At 36.4% G+C, this 14,271-nt stretch overlaps 2 protein-coding genes across 5 annotated transcripts in view; one reads left to right on the top strand and one right to left on the bottom strand.

Annotated features, from left to right (window-relative positions):
* TRIM71 (tripartite motif containing 71) overlaps positions 1–9,332 on the top strand; it is a 112,710-nt gene extending 103,378 nt beyond the window's left edge. The window contains exon 4 of the mRNA XM_026717786.2: positions 507–9,332. Within this exon, the coding sequence (XP_026573571.1) occupies positions 507–1,958 (1,452 nt within the window). The 3' untranslated portion in view covers positions 1,959–9,332. The remainder of the gene's footprint in view (positions 1–506) is intronic.
* A 50-nt stretch (positions 9,333–9,382) lies between these two features.
* The window catches only part of CNOT10 (CCR4-NOT transcription complex subunit 10), a 59,875-nt gene continuing 54,986 nt past the window's right edge, over positions 9,383–14,271 (bottom strand). For all 4 annotated transcript variants that reach the window (XM_087917760.1, XM_026717751.2, XM_087917758.1 and 1 more), the window contains one exon: positions 9,383–9,661. In XM_087917760.1, the coding sequence (XP_087773886.1) occupies positions 9,507–9,661 (155 nt within the window). In that variant the 3' untranslated portion in view covers positions 9,383–9,506. The remainder of the gene's footprint in view (positions 9,662–14,271) is intronic.

Genomic DNA, 14,271 nt, shown 5'->3' with positions numbered 1-14,271 from the left:
AGGCCTTCTCAATGGCAACACCAATATTATGGATTCCAACCCTCCAAGGAGTGGTCTTAGTGCTTCTTGGCTGCTTGTCTAATCAGATTTGAAAAACATTTCTGTAAGCTAGCTTTCCTTTGTGATTATCTCTTTGAATTTATCAATTTGTTTGATGGCCATTTTAGCAATGTTTTATATGACTTGTTACATATTATTTTGTATTATGTCAGCTTTGTTGGCTACTTTATTATATAATATATAATATATAATATAATATTTAATACAATATTAAAGTATTATATAATAATGGTTGTAAACCATTATGGGGTGGCTTTCCAAGAATATTTAGGTCGAAATTCAACAATAAATAAATAAGTAAATATTAAGTTGGGAGGAATATTAAAATTCTTTATTAATTTTACCAGTTTTGCAAGGTTTGCTTTTGCACATTCAAATATTCTGTTCCATTTTCTATAGCATTTGTAGTTGATAATTCTAAATATGCTTTCTTGCTCTTATTTTAGGTGGAAAAAATCCGCCAAGTGAAAGCCAAGTCCCTCTACTTGCAAGTTGAGAAGTTACGTCAAAATCTCAATAAGCTAGATAACACCATCAGTGCAGTCCAGCAAGTCTTAGAAGAGGGCCGGAACATGGATATCCTCTTAGCACGGGATCGGATGCTTGCACAGATGCAGGAAATGAAGAATGTAAGAGGCTTCCTGCAGCCTCAAGAGGATGACAGGGTCATGTTTACTCCTCCTGATCAGGCATTGTATTTGGCCATCAAGTCTATGGGATTTGTCAGCAGTGGGGCCTTTGCTCCTCTGACCAAAGCCACTGGGGAGGGTCTCAAACGTGCATTGCAAGGCAAAGTAGCCTCTTTCTCAGTGATAGGTTATGATCATGATGGTGAGCCTCGCCTTTCTGGGGGAGACATGATTTCAGCCGTTGTAATGGGGCCAGATGGAAATCTCTTTGGTGCTGATATTTGTGACCAGCAGAATGGAACTTATCTTGTAAATTACAGGCCACAGATGGAAGGGGAACATCTGATCTCGGTCATGATGTGCAACCAGCATATAGAAAGCAGCCCATTTAAAGTCATGGTCAAATCAGGTCGCAGTTATATTGGCATTGGATTGCCGGGGCTCTGTTTTGCTAGTGAGGGGGATAGTGATGGAAAGCTGTGCCGCCCCTGGGGTGTTAGTGTAGACAAGGAGGGCTATATCATTGTTGCTGATCGCAGCAACAACCGCATTCAGATCTTTAAACCTTGTGGAGCTTTTCACCACAAGTTTGGCACCTTGGGCTCCAGACCTGGCCAGTTTGATAGGCCTGCTGGTGTTGCTTGTGACTCCTCACGGAGGATTGTTGTGGCAGACAAGGACAATCATCGCATCCAGATCTTCACTTTTGATGGCCAATTCATTCTCAAGTTTGGGGAGAAGGGAACTAAGAATGGGCAGTTCAATTATCCATGGGATGTAGCGGTTAACTCTGAGGGAAAAATCCTGGTGTCCGACACAAGGAATCATCGGGTTCAATTGTTTGGACCTGACGGAGTGTTCCTGAATAAATATGGTTTTGAAGGAACACTCTGGAAGCACTTTGATTCCCCACGAGGTGTGACATTCAATCACGAGGGGCATCTTGTCGTGACTGATTTCAACAATCATCGTCTTCTAGTCATTCGCCCTGACTGTCAGTCAGCCCGTTTCCTTGGGTCTGAAGGCACAAATAATGGCCAGTTTTTGCGCCCACAAGGTGTGGCTGTGGATCAGGAAGGTCGTATTATTGTGGCAGATTCCAGGAACCATCGTGTACAGATTTTTGAGCCAAATGGTAGTTTTTTATGCAAATTTGGCACTCAGGGAAGTGGCTTTGGTCAGATGGACCGTCCTTCAGGTATTACTGTTACCCCAGATGGCATGATAGTTGTGGTGGACTTTGGAAACAATCGAATCCTCATATTCTGATCTGTGTATATGTGTACTAAGAAGAAACTGTCTCAGGGAAAATCCTTTTAAGAGATCTTGCCACACATAAATATACAAATATTCCAATGATAGTTCAAACCTACCTCATCTTTAATTTTTTTTATAGATGAATGTATTTTCCCTTTATATCTGCAGGGGTTGAACCTGTGATTATATGAACTCTTAATCTACCTCATTATCTTTATGTTCCTTTACATCCATAGTATACACGGTGCAGTATAAAATTAAGCCTCTTTTCCCTAAATGGGACACTCATGCACAAGCTTGTTTCTGTGCACATTAGCTGGCTGTGTGATAAATTTTGTAGATTCTGCCAAAGAGGCACACACATCTTGAAAAAGAAGAAAAAAAATCAGTAGTTTTAGATTTTTAATTGTTTTATATTCAGATTGTACTGTGTTTTTTCTTATTGGAGAAGGTGAAGGGAGTTGTATTTTTAGATGCTGCTGCAGCAGAGAAATCTTTTCTTTGTTCTCTTTTTTTTATACCTCAGTGCATTTGACATACTGTTCCACATAGCATCTTATTTCAGAAGGCCTTTCCTTTTAAAGTGGGATGCAAATCACCAGCCCGCACCAAAAGGCTACGTTCTTTGTCACTGGTACTTTTCTGAATGTGTATTTTGAAAAATGCAGTAATTTCACCACACCAAAACAATGTTTGAGGATGCACAAAATGTGATGTGTTCAACCTTATTTTGGTAGTTTGGACTTTGGCCCAAAGGGCTGCAGGGCAAAACCACCCATAGGTAAATAGCCCTGGAGAGCCAGCCAGCTTCTGGAAACAGCTTTTTTTTTCTGCTAGGCAAAGTTGCTCTCTACACTTGGAAACTTTAGAAGTTACCTCTATTGCTGTCTATTGCTGTCTACATAGGTGAGAATGTGTCTCCCCAAATAGCTTCTGACTTCAAAAGGATATGTTTGGAATGTAGCTTTGATATAATTGGATGTTCAAGGCAAATGAGGATTTCCTCTTGGGCTAGTATTTTTTCTCATAACCTTTCTTCCAGTTCTTTTTTTAAAAGTCACTTCCCTTATGTATTGTCTGTATGTGTCTATATATGTTTGACAAATACATGGCAATTGCCATTACATTGAGTCAGATGTTTAGGGATGATATATTTCTGTTTTGAAGATTTGTGTTGAAGAAATTAGCTTTTTGTAATGTAGTGTTATCAAGACCTGTGATTTTTCAGGTATATATATATCACAAGAAGTTGAAATTTGGAATTTCAGGGTGCATATCAGAAATTAACAGTAAAGAAAGTAGATAATAGTATGTAATCTGAGTGGACAGTTTCCTGCCTTTTTCAGGCTGTCTCCTCCCCCCCCCCCCTATTAAATGGAATATCTACATGGGAAATTCATCCTGACAGGATAACCATGTAGCTCCCTCTTTGGGATAAAGACTGTGGAAAGTGAACCACCCTAAATCCTACCTCATTTGCTCCAGCGCCAAAGAATGCCATGTAAAATGGGGGTGCATATCTAAAACCAAAACTAGTAAATACTTTGAATTCAATCAGCCACATTTAGCACTGAAAATACTGAGAATATTTATACTTCTCCAAGAAGCTCTGTAATTCAAGTTTTATATCAAATCATAGGAATGTAATTCCTTCCCTGCTTTGTCATTATACCCCTATATGCCTCTATTGATATTTGAGCAAATGTGTGCTGAGTTACTATGGTGCTTAGTCTCTATGCTAAGGCTGTCCTTGGAGTCATGTCCGTCATGTAGTCTAATTACTTTTATTTGGGATTCTGCTTTGAGATCCAAAATACTGATAGAGCAATCAGCAATCCAAGAGTTTGCAAAGATATTAATTCTCTTTTTAGAACTGACTAATCAGAAGGGGATAATATGAACATTTAATGAAAAATAATGCTTCCTACCCAACCATATATTCATCACTGGCAGATCTATCCTTGAATGTTTTGACCAGAACAAGATGTTATGATTGCACTTTTTGCATTTTCGAAGGTATTACTTTCCAGAGATAATGGAATTGAGTTCATTTTTTAACTGGATGGCTATATTGATAAAAGGGATAGTTAATTACTATATCCTTCTCCCAGAGATTCAGGGAGTTCACAATCTTATAATTCTTCACTGAACCATCTTAGCATTTCTAATGTCATATGGTATATAAATCAATTGGGCCAACATCACCACCAGTATCGCTGAGTACAAGGATTCAAATTAGGCTTGGGGTAGAGTTGATAAAATATAAGCTACTTTCAATATTTTATGTTGCCGCAACTGATAGAAAGCTAAGTTGCAAAGGAGCATCACTGCTGAGGGATAAAAGACTATAAAAGATAAAAATATCTGAAATTAAGGATTGCCTTCTTGACCATGGGCAGACGAATATACAGGTAGTATATGATTGAGGTGGTATTAATACTTTAATATAACATATTGTGATGTTGAAAATATGTTATTCTTTTGGACACCAAATATTATTCTATTTCAGCAGGGGTGGAGGTTCTATTTTCCCTGCCTTTAATAAATAATAAAGGTAGGATATAAAATAAATAAGTCTTGTCCATATAAATCACATTGTGCTTGTCAGAAACTGTTACTGGAGTTGACAAAGAGCACTGGAAATTGAAGTTTATCTATCTTGATGACAAATTTAATGTAAAACCAGTCATTTCAGATTTTAGGCATTTCAGATTTTAGTTTGTACTTGAACCTCTAATGTTAATTTCTCCAAAATAGCTACCAAAGATAACTGGTTAAAAGCTTTATTGTTGACAGAATTCTTGATGTTCTTCTACTAGCCTTATTATAAAATAAGCTATTTCTAGAAGGTTTTGTCCAGTAACAGTTCTGTGCCATCTATTCTTTCTAAACTCATAAAACTGATGATTAATGTAGTTCTATTTTTTAAAGACATATTGTATGCACACTTACATGCCTACATTAAGAGGCTATACAAGTTTGAAAAGACAGGAACCCTCTGAGGGGAAGGTATATGTCTGTATTTGGTCATCCACAAATACTTTCTTCCATGCTATTGCAGATATATACATATTTTGGCACAAAATAAACAATTTAAAAAAGTAGCATTTTCATACAATTTTCCTCCTTGTGTACTAAGTTTTTAATTTTTATATGCTGCTGTTTGGCTGCCAGATTTACTTCTGTCCAGTTACTGTAATAGATAATTCAAAGCACATGTTATTTCACTTTAAGGTTTTATGGAAGCTTCTCACAGGAGTATTTATAGTACAATGAATTTATAACAGAAAAAAATATTGTCAATGTAAAATGCCCTCTAGGGGTCTGGATTTATTTGGGATGGATTTACCAGGCTCCTAATAGGCAGAAATTGAATACAGATTAACATTAGGTGAGCAAAGGTTTGAAAACAGCTTGTAAAATCTTCAGCTCTTGCTTACTAAACTAATACATCTCATTTACAAAATATTTGTTATTTATAAAGTTTAACCTACATTTGGAGGCTGGTTGTGCTATAAATATTTGAATTTGGCTAATCAATAAGCTGTTAGGTTATTTCGTTTTCTAATAATTTTTTTTCTTGAAAACCTAATAGAAGTCAAGAATGCTACTAAATAGCAGGTACTTCTATAGTAAACTGAACAGTGTATCCTTAAATAAATTTTGGGGAAACTTTAATGGCATTTGATAACCCTATAAATGGTACTTTGCCTAAGATTAATGATACTAAAGAAGGTACTTCTTTACAGCATCCAGCTGGAATTGCATGATTTGATCCGGTCACTTTTAAATAATTAAGTTCAAAATTAATTTATTGAAGAAAAAAAATCAGTTTCTTTTTATCAACATCTCTGATTTCTTTTGAAGATTAGGAGATTCTTATATTTTATTCTGGTTCAAAATAATTTCCCAAGCATTTATGTGGTGGTCTTTTTTCTTAAATGGTCATATTCATAACTGTGGTGCCAAAAGGTAATGGGTTTTTAAAAAAAGAAAATTTAGACACCTCACCCTACCTCCAGACAGTTTTTAGCTGTGTAAAAAGTAAATATTGATACTTAAGATAACACTGTTTATAGTCCTTCAGTCTTTGGGAAGTAAGCAAGCCCAGTTTGCTATGGTACAGGATACCTGCGTAAACATGTTTTAAATTCCTACCTCACTGTTAATTTTATAAGCACAGCATCTACCTCAAAGTTAGCTTCCACACATCAGAGGAGAAATTGGGTATTCAGCATGGCAAGAAAACCACCTGAAAGCCAGGTAGCCTTTTTTAGTTCCTGCTCCAAAGAGCAAGAACATCCTGGCTGTTTTCTTTAAATATTAGGCTATCTGAACTAAAAATGGACACCTCTGGCAAATCTATTAATCATCTTTCTCTATGACTTTATGTCTAGAGAACAACTCTATCTCTATTTCAATACTTAGCTTAGCTGGTTGGCATAATGAATTAACTTTAGTTACAGAATCACTGTAGGTTATAGGGTTCTCTCTGACAAAAAGAAATACTCTGCATTTATAGCAAGTTGATAGAAAAGCCATCTTCAGGGGATCTGGAAATGCCTGGTTAATTGTCCAAAGCAGTGGAGTCTATGAAGAAAAATAATAACATTCTCCTATATTAACACACAGTGAAAGGAGAGTTAGGGTTCTTACATTGATTTTTTGTTTTACAAATTATCACATAGCAGCTTATTTAGGCAGAGATAAAAGATCCTCACCCAAATCAGCTTAAATTGGGTTATTTCATCCATTGTTTCCCACATGCTGCAAAGATGCAATGAAAGCACACTTGCTTATAAGTGAAGTTGGAGAAATGGGCACAGAAAACTATTTGCAATTAGTTGAGTTTGAATGGAAAATATTTTTTGGGATTCCTTTAAGTGGTTTTACAGCATGACAAACATTAGGTCAATTTCCCCCTCCCCACACACCACCACCATCCTCAACTAATGGTTCTTCGGGAAAAGTTTTTAAAAATGTTTGTGTATCTGCATGGTCTTAGACCACTTCAATGATTGTATCAATTTACAAACTCAGGTTGATTTTTTTTTAGTTTGTGGGAAGTTCCTTTCTTCAGAGCTTTGGTCACTGAATGTTTAGTGTACATAGTAGGGTGTGGTATTCTTTAAGTCATCAAGCCTCTAAGTTCTTTTTGTAGGCTTATAGATTTCTTAAGTAGGCTATGTAATGTGTGTTTATTCATCCAAACTGATGGCTTTTCCTACATTGTATGTGATATTTTTTGTATTGTGCCTCACCTATTACATATCTGTTTATATAGTGCTAATCCCCCCCCTTTTAAAAGTAGCAGTAGTATGACATACCTTGGGGATTATTTTCTTGAAAAAAGCATTTCCAGTATTTTTCCATGCCTCAACCCTGTGGTTGGTCCAAGACCAAAATAAAAATTAAAAAATCAGCATAGAAACTCTGTGGACCAAATTTTCCATTGATTAGTCTTAACATAAATCTCCCATTTTTTTAAACAATTCATTTATTTGCAGAACTATTTAAAATTCTGCCTAGCTTTGGAAAATACACTATTTTTTAAAGCAAGTTGAATTTTTAGTAGTTCACATCCTGCCAAACCAGATCGGATTTATTAGAAGAAAACATATTCTTATAGAGCCCCTTCTATTTATTATTGCTGGATTGGCCAACTTATTTTTCAACTGAAAGCTATTAATTTTTAAAATTGGATCACTCCAACTATTGCTGTTGGGTTGCAGAGTGATATGAGAAAGGTGAGGCACAAGCTTTATTTGGAAAGCTAAAATATTAGAACTTGTGTTTTTTCAAATGGAGGCTTCTGAATGTATCTTTGTGGTCCATGGAGAAGGCTGAAGGATGTAGCAAGGAGACGATGTATCAGCTACTAGCAGCCTTAAAACAAAGTCATGGTCTCCATGGACTTTAAAAATGTTTCTATGCAGTTTATTTTATTTTTGTTTAATTAAATAAATGTGAGCTTCACTTCAAATGTGGTTTGTCTTTTTTTCCCCTCCAAAAATAGTTGCCCATATATTTTCACATCTCTGTGGAGATAGGTAACACTGTTTCTTTCCCTATTAATGCTTTTATTCATATATTACATTATATGAATATGTAACTTAACAAATTACAGCTTTTTTAATTTGAACCATTTGTACCTCTACTGTGAAGTTGCAATTACATGATGTTGTAAAAACAAAGTGATGAATATTTGCTTCTTATAGTCAAAGAAGTATGTGCTTAAGTACCATCAGTAGCATATTCAAAGTTTTGACCACAGTCAAAAATTGTATGTTTGAATGAATGTCAACAGATCAGTTAGAGGCTTGCATGAAATAAAAATGTTCTGTTTTATTTCTAGAATAAACTATCATGTTCTGGAAGTTTTGCCAAACCATTTTGGCTCAGCTGTAGTTCTGGATTTTGGGTGAAGGAGACCCTGCCACTTTACAGACTGGTAGGATAAGACTAATATGTTTTTCTCTTACAACCCTTGTCCCTAGTCGACTTAGCACTTCTGTAGCTGTTGCTGTTTTCTTCTCATTTTTAACCTAAGCAGTTAACAAAGTTCCCTGTCTTGGGCAACATTTCGTATGCTCAAAAGTTGTTTCCATGAACCAGCAGGGCATTTAGATTTCCTATGATTCTGAGATGATTCAAGAATGCTATTTCTGCTGATTTTTACTGATAAACATGGCAGAAGATTCATTCTGACAAGGATAGATCCAATACAATGAAACAATTTTTTTTTTGCAAACTCCCAAGTTAATTTTAATAGTGCCAAACTTTGGCTTTATTAAAAGTTATTTTTACATGCCAGTCACCAAAAGACGAACTCATTTTCAGGGAGTTGCTGCCATATAAGTAGCCCTACATTTAAGACTGTTCAATTAACAATGGTGCAAAGTTATGATGGCCTTGCAAAACGTGATCCATTTTTAAGTCATAATTGTTGCACCATCCACAGAGTTATATGATCACAATTCAGGTGCTTCGCAACTGGCTCACACTTACATCAGTTACAACATTTTTCAATCACATTAATGCTATATATGACCTTCCTAGCTAGCTTGACAAGTAATATCAATTGGGGAAGCCAGATTTACACATGATGCTCTTAATGACCATAGTAAAGATGGTCATAAAATTGGGTTTGGTCATGTAATGACCCAATGACTGCATTATTTAATAACCAAAAATCGAATCCCAATTGTGGCTGTAAGTTGAGGGCTATCTTTACTGTAATATAACTATACTTGTTTCAGTTGTGCAATGGCTCCCTCAAATTAAACTTAATTCTTTCACAAAAAAATCCAAGCAGTTTTCTTGGGAGCAATACAAAAATGTCATACCATTTTGAACTAATAAAATATATTCATAAGAAAAGTACCAATAAACATCATAAGTAACGAACTTGAATAAAATAAAATGAGTCTTAAGTTTTTCTATAGATTTTATTTTAAAATGGAAAAAAAACCCTTAATGTATGATATATGCAGTTAAAACAGTTTTTCAAAGTCATAAAACAAATCTTAAGTGCTCCCTCAAAAGGGCCATTCTATTTATTCACTTCCTTTGAACAGTGGTGAATGTTGGCATCTGAATAGGTTGAACCAAGTGGGGAGGTTGGAATACAGGTTTCTTTCGTATTTCAGAGAGCATTTTCACTGAAGGGAGAAGCTGGTTTCTTTTGATGATTTGCAATGCCAGTTGAGTATTGCCTAAAACAATTTCAAAATTTATTAAGATCTGAAACATCAGACACACTTCACAAAATTTAACTGCCAATAAATTTTTGAAATTGCAGAGGGAAACTTTTTTTCTTCCATAGACACACCTGCTTTATCTAAATATTTGCATCAAAATATGAAGAATATGCCACTATTATCTCTTTTCAATTTATAGAAATACAAATAGACTTCACAGAGTTATTGTGGGGAAAATAGGAGAAAGGTGTGTGGAGTATGTTCACACCTTGAGTAATTTATGAAAATAAAGGTGGAATATAAATAAATGAATAAACATGGATAAAAATACACCTCCTAGTCTTCAATTCATAAACTTACTTTAGAATCGATATGTGCTTGATTACTAACTGATTAATCTAGACAAGAAGTTATAGGCCTACACATATAAAAAAAACAATAATTGTAAGATTAAATAGAAGACCCTCCAGAATAAAAGTTAGAAACTTAAACTTTTATTATTACAAAATGATTTCAAATTGAAATGCCAAGAGGAATCAAGTTTCTTCAAAATAAGTTTAAGATTCTTTATTATCTTCTGCATAGGGAATCTACTAAATATTTTTTTAAAAAAAACTTTATCTCTCAGTATTAAGCATTTTTTTTTGCAATAACAGCATCTATTGTTACGGTAAATGAATTTAAAGCAAATAAATCACAACTATAACCCAAATTTGAATTTAGTATAAAAGATTGAAACAATTCATAATTAACTAGCTCTAATGGAAGAAATGAGTACCTTAATATATGAATCCTACTTGAATTTTATCAAACCTAAATATTTTGAAAAAGGCATCTAATCAAACAAAATGTTGATTTGCCAACTGTGAAATGAACAAAACCAAAGAATTATTACTTCTATTTGGTACTGAATTAGAAATGCAAACTAGACAAGGATATGATGGAGCAATTTGTTAAATATAATTCAAGTCTATATAGTAAACAAATTTGATCCAGAAAAATTAAGGAAATATAATATTAACGTTTATAGATCAACAGAAGTGAAATTCTTAACACATAACCAAACAAAACTATGGAAGCAATCAGAAAACAAATTAAATAAATCTCCCAGATTTGATGACATCTCCACAATATACTACAAGTGTTTCCAAGAAATGTTGATTAGATCACTATCCTAGGTAATTAATGAAGTCAAGAACTCCCTAAGTTATGGAAAGAAGCTTTCATTTCTCTGATCTACAAGGAAAGAAAATGACAACTATTCAGAATCGTATAGACAAACTTCATTAATGAATACAGACTACAATACTTGCAAAAAGAGGATTTTTTAAAAAACTGAATTAATACTTTCTGGTCAGACTGGAGTTGTCCCAGAGAAATATATGACAAGCAATGTCAGCTGTATCTTGAACGTTATTGATAAAATGAGAGGGCAACTATATTCTTTCTTGATGCAGTTTAAGCTTTTGATAATCTGGAATCGTCTTCCATGCTTAACAACTCTGAGGAAGATGAATTATGGTCCAAAATTATTTAATTAAGAACAAGAAGTCAACATTTATTGTAAATGCTTTTCATCACAAAACTGTATGATAATGGTGAAATATGAACTAGAAACTGACTAAGATTAAATTAAACAGGCGCTGAATTTAGATTCAAGAACTGTTGTGCAACAAAGGAATTTTGATGAAGAAAAATTTTGTAAAATACACAGTGAATATTAAATTTATTAAAATTGCTAAGATTTACAGCTGGTATATTATTCCAGTAGAGGCACTGCAGAGGATGAGATGATTAGATAGTGTCACTGATGCAATGAGCATGAATAAGGGCAAACTCTGGGAGACAAGGGGGGGGCAGAGGATTCTGGCATGCTATGGTCCATGGTGGTGTAAAGAGTCGGACATGGCTGCTATATTTCTGTCTGTTTTGAAGGCAGTCTTGATTGTGATGCTCTGGATTCGAATTCTTCCATGAACAGGTTTGCAATGACGGGTGACAGTGGTGATCCCATAGGGGCTCCTTCAATTTGCTTGTATCTTTGTCCTTTGTATATGAAATATGTGTCAGTTAAGCAGTGTTCTGCTAGTTCCATGAGGTGTCGGGGTGGTTGTTATTCATGTTTTGTTCATGGAAGAATTCGAATCCAGAGCCCTAGCCAATGTCACCCACAAACCCAAACTATGGCTAAGATACATCGATGACACATTTGTTATTTGGCCCCATGGAAAAGAAAACCTAGACGATTTCCTAACACACCTAAACAGCATACACCCCAAAATCAAATTCCTCATGGAAATGGAAACCAACGAACAACTACCATTCCTAGATGTACTAGTCTACAAAAAAACAGATGGCACACTAGGACACACCATATACCAGAAGAAAACACACACCAACCACTACCTCAACGCCCAATCCCACCACCACCCAGCACAGATAAACTCCGTGGACCAAACACCTGGCAGACAAGACACACACGAAGACTGAACTATGCACACTGACTAAAGTACTGACCGCCAATGGCTTCCACAAAAGCAAAATCACAGGCCTGATCCACAAAAACACACTGAGACATAATGAGACCTAGAAGATGAACAGGCCTATGGAACAGCTGTCCTGCCCTACATAAGAGGTACTACAGACAAAATCAGTAAGATACTACACAGGCATCACATCAAGACTGCCTTCAAAACAGACAGAAATATAGCAGTCATCCTAAGAAACCCCAAAGATAAAATTGACCTGGAAAACCAAGGCATATATGAAGTTCCCTGTGCATCATGCCCTGCCACATACATCGGACAGACCAATAGAAGAATAAGTACCCATCTGGATGAACACAAAAATGCAGTAAAAAAGCTGGAACACACTTCCTCACTAGTCCAACACATGAATGCCACAGGTCATAGCATCGACTTCAATGGCACCAAATCCCTAGCCACTATAAAAAACCCCAGCCACAGAATTATCAGAGAAGCCACAGAGATTGAAAAAAGACCAGAAAGCATGAATTGAAGAGATGATTCCACCAGACTGTCAATTATTTGGAAGCCTGCACTCACAAACAAACAAATCTCCACACCACAAGCTAGGCAAACACCTGGACACAAACAGATCCCCCCTGATACCTCCAGCTCAACACAACCCAACCAGGCACCCAGATGAAACCTAGCTTCCTAATAAATGATAGCCATCCATTTACTTGGAGCCAAGCTGCACTAAAAGCCTCCAATACAGGAACACAATGTTGCCAGCCAATCAAGACCAAAAAAGCTACAGAACAGACAGAAGATATTAGAAACACCAATCAAGCAGAACATAGCAAATTCCAAGACCAATAAACACAGACCTAGATTCCCAACCAATCAGGATGAAGAAAAAAACATTCTGGCACAGCAGTAGGCTAGCCCCAAATTTAAAACTGAAACGGCTGTGGAAGTCTGACTCACAGACGAACACAATACAGAAGCCTGATGATGGCAAATGAGATATATATATATATATATATATATATATATATATATATATATATATATATATAGATCTTTGTTGTTCGGCTTTTCTCCGCGTAAGATTTGAAGTATCTAGGCAACGCTTCGATGAAGTCTCATTCATCATCTTCAGGCTTCTGTCTCCAGCTCTGTGCTTCTCAGAGTAATGGAGATTGCAGCTGCTTCCTCCTTTTAACTGCCAGTGGGGTGGAACTTGATTGGGTGGGGGCTTGGCTGTGTTCTGATTGGGTGGGGGTGTTCTCATTGGTAGGGGTTTGGCTGTGTTCTGATTGGTTGGGGGTTAGCCGTGTTCTGATTGGTTGGGCGTGTTCTGTTCAGGAGGGGGCTTGGTTGTGCTCAGGTTAGTTTTAGTTGCTGGGGGATTTGAGCTGGAGAGTTGTGATCTTGCTGTTTGGCTTCTAGTTCGGTGGTCCTGCTGCATCTTCATAGTGGGTGTTGGTTTGCTTCATGTATGGCTCAGAGGGTTTGAAGTGGGTAGTGATGCAGCTGCAGTGCAGCTTCTGGTCCATAGTCGTTTCTCATTTTCTGAATGGGTGGGAGTCTGTTTTCTACATGGAAGTGTGGTGGTGGCATCTTGTGTGGCTCTCATGGGTGTGGGTCCAGTGTCCTTCTTCATGTTAGGTACTCTCGTCTGTTCATGAGGGCGGGTTTCCAAATGGCTGGAAGGCGGGAGGTGTCATCTCGTTTGTTCATGCTGTGTGGGCGTTTTTCTATCTCTATGGCTTCTCTGATTATTCTGCTGTTGAAGTGTTCGGTTTTGGCGATAGTTCTGGTATTTTTAAAATCAATTTCATGTCCTGTGGCTTTGAGGTGTTGGACCAGGGAAGAGGTCGTTTCTTCTTTTTTTGATTGAGTTCTTATGTTCTTCAGTAAATGCGTAGCTTATTCTTCTGTTAGTTTGTCCAATGTAGCCATGTGTTGGGGCAGGCTGTGCAGGGATTTCGTATCACCCCTGCACAGCCTGCCTGCTACACACATTGGACAAACTAACAGAGAAAGAATCTGCGCGACGTATTGAAGAACATAAGAACTCAATCAAAAAGAAGAAACGACTCTCTTCCCTGGTCCAACACCTCAAAGCCACAGGACATGAAATTGATTTTAAAATAC

The sequence above is a fragment of the Pseudonaja textilis genome, chromosome Z (assembly GCF_049901715.1).
Source record: "Pseudonaja textilis isolate UNSWEBS1 chromosome Z, rPseTex1.2, whole genome shotgun sequence".
NCBI lineage: Eukaryota > Metazoa > Chordata > Lepidosauria > Squamata > Elapidae > Pseudonaja > Pseudonaja textilis.
This window is presented reverse-complemented; position numbering and strand designations above follow the sequence as displayed.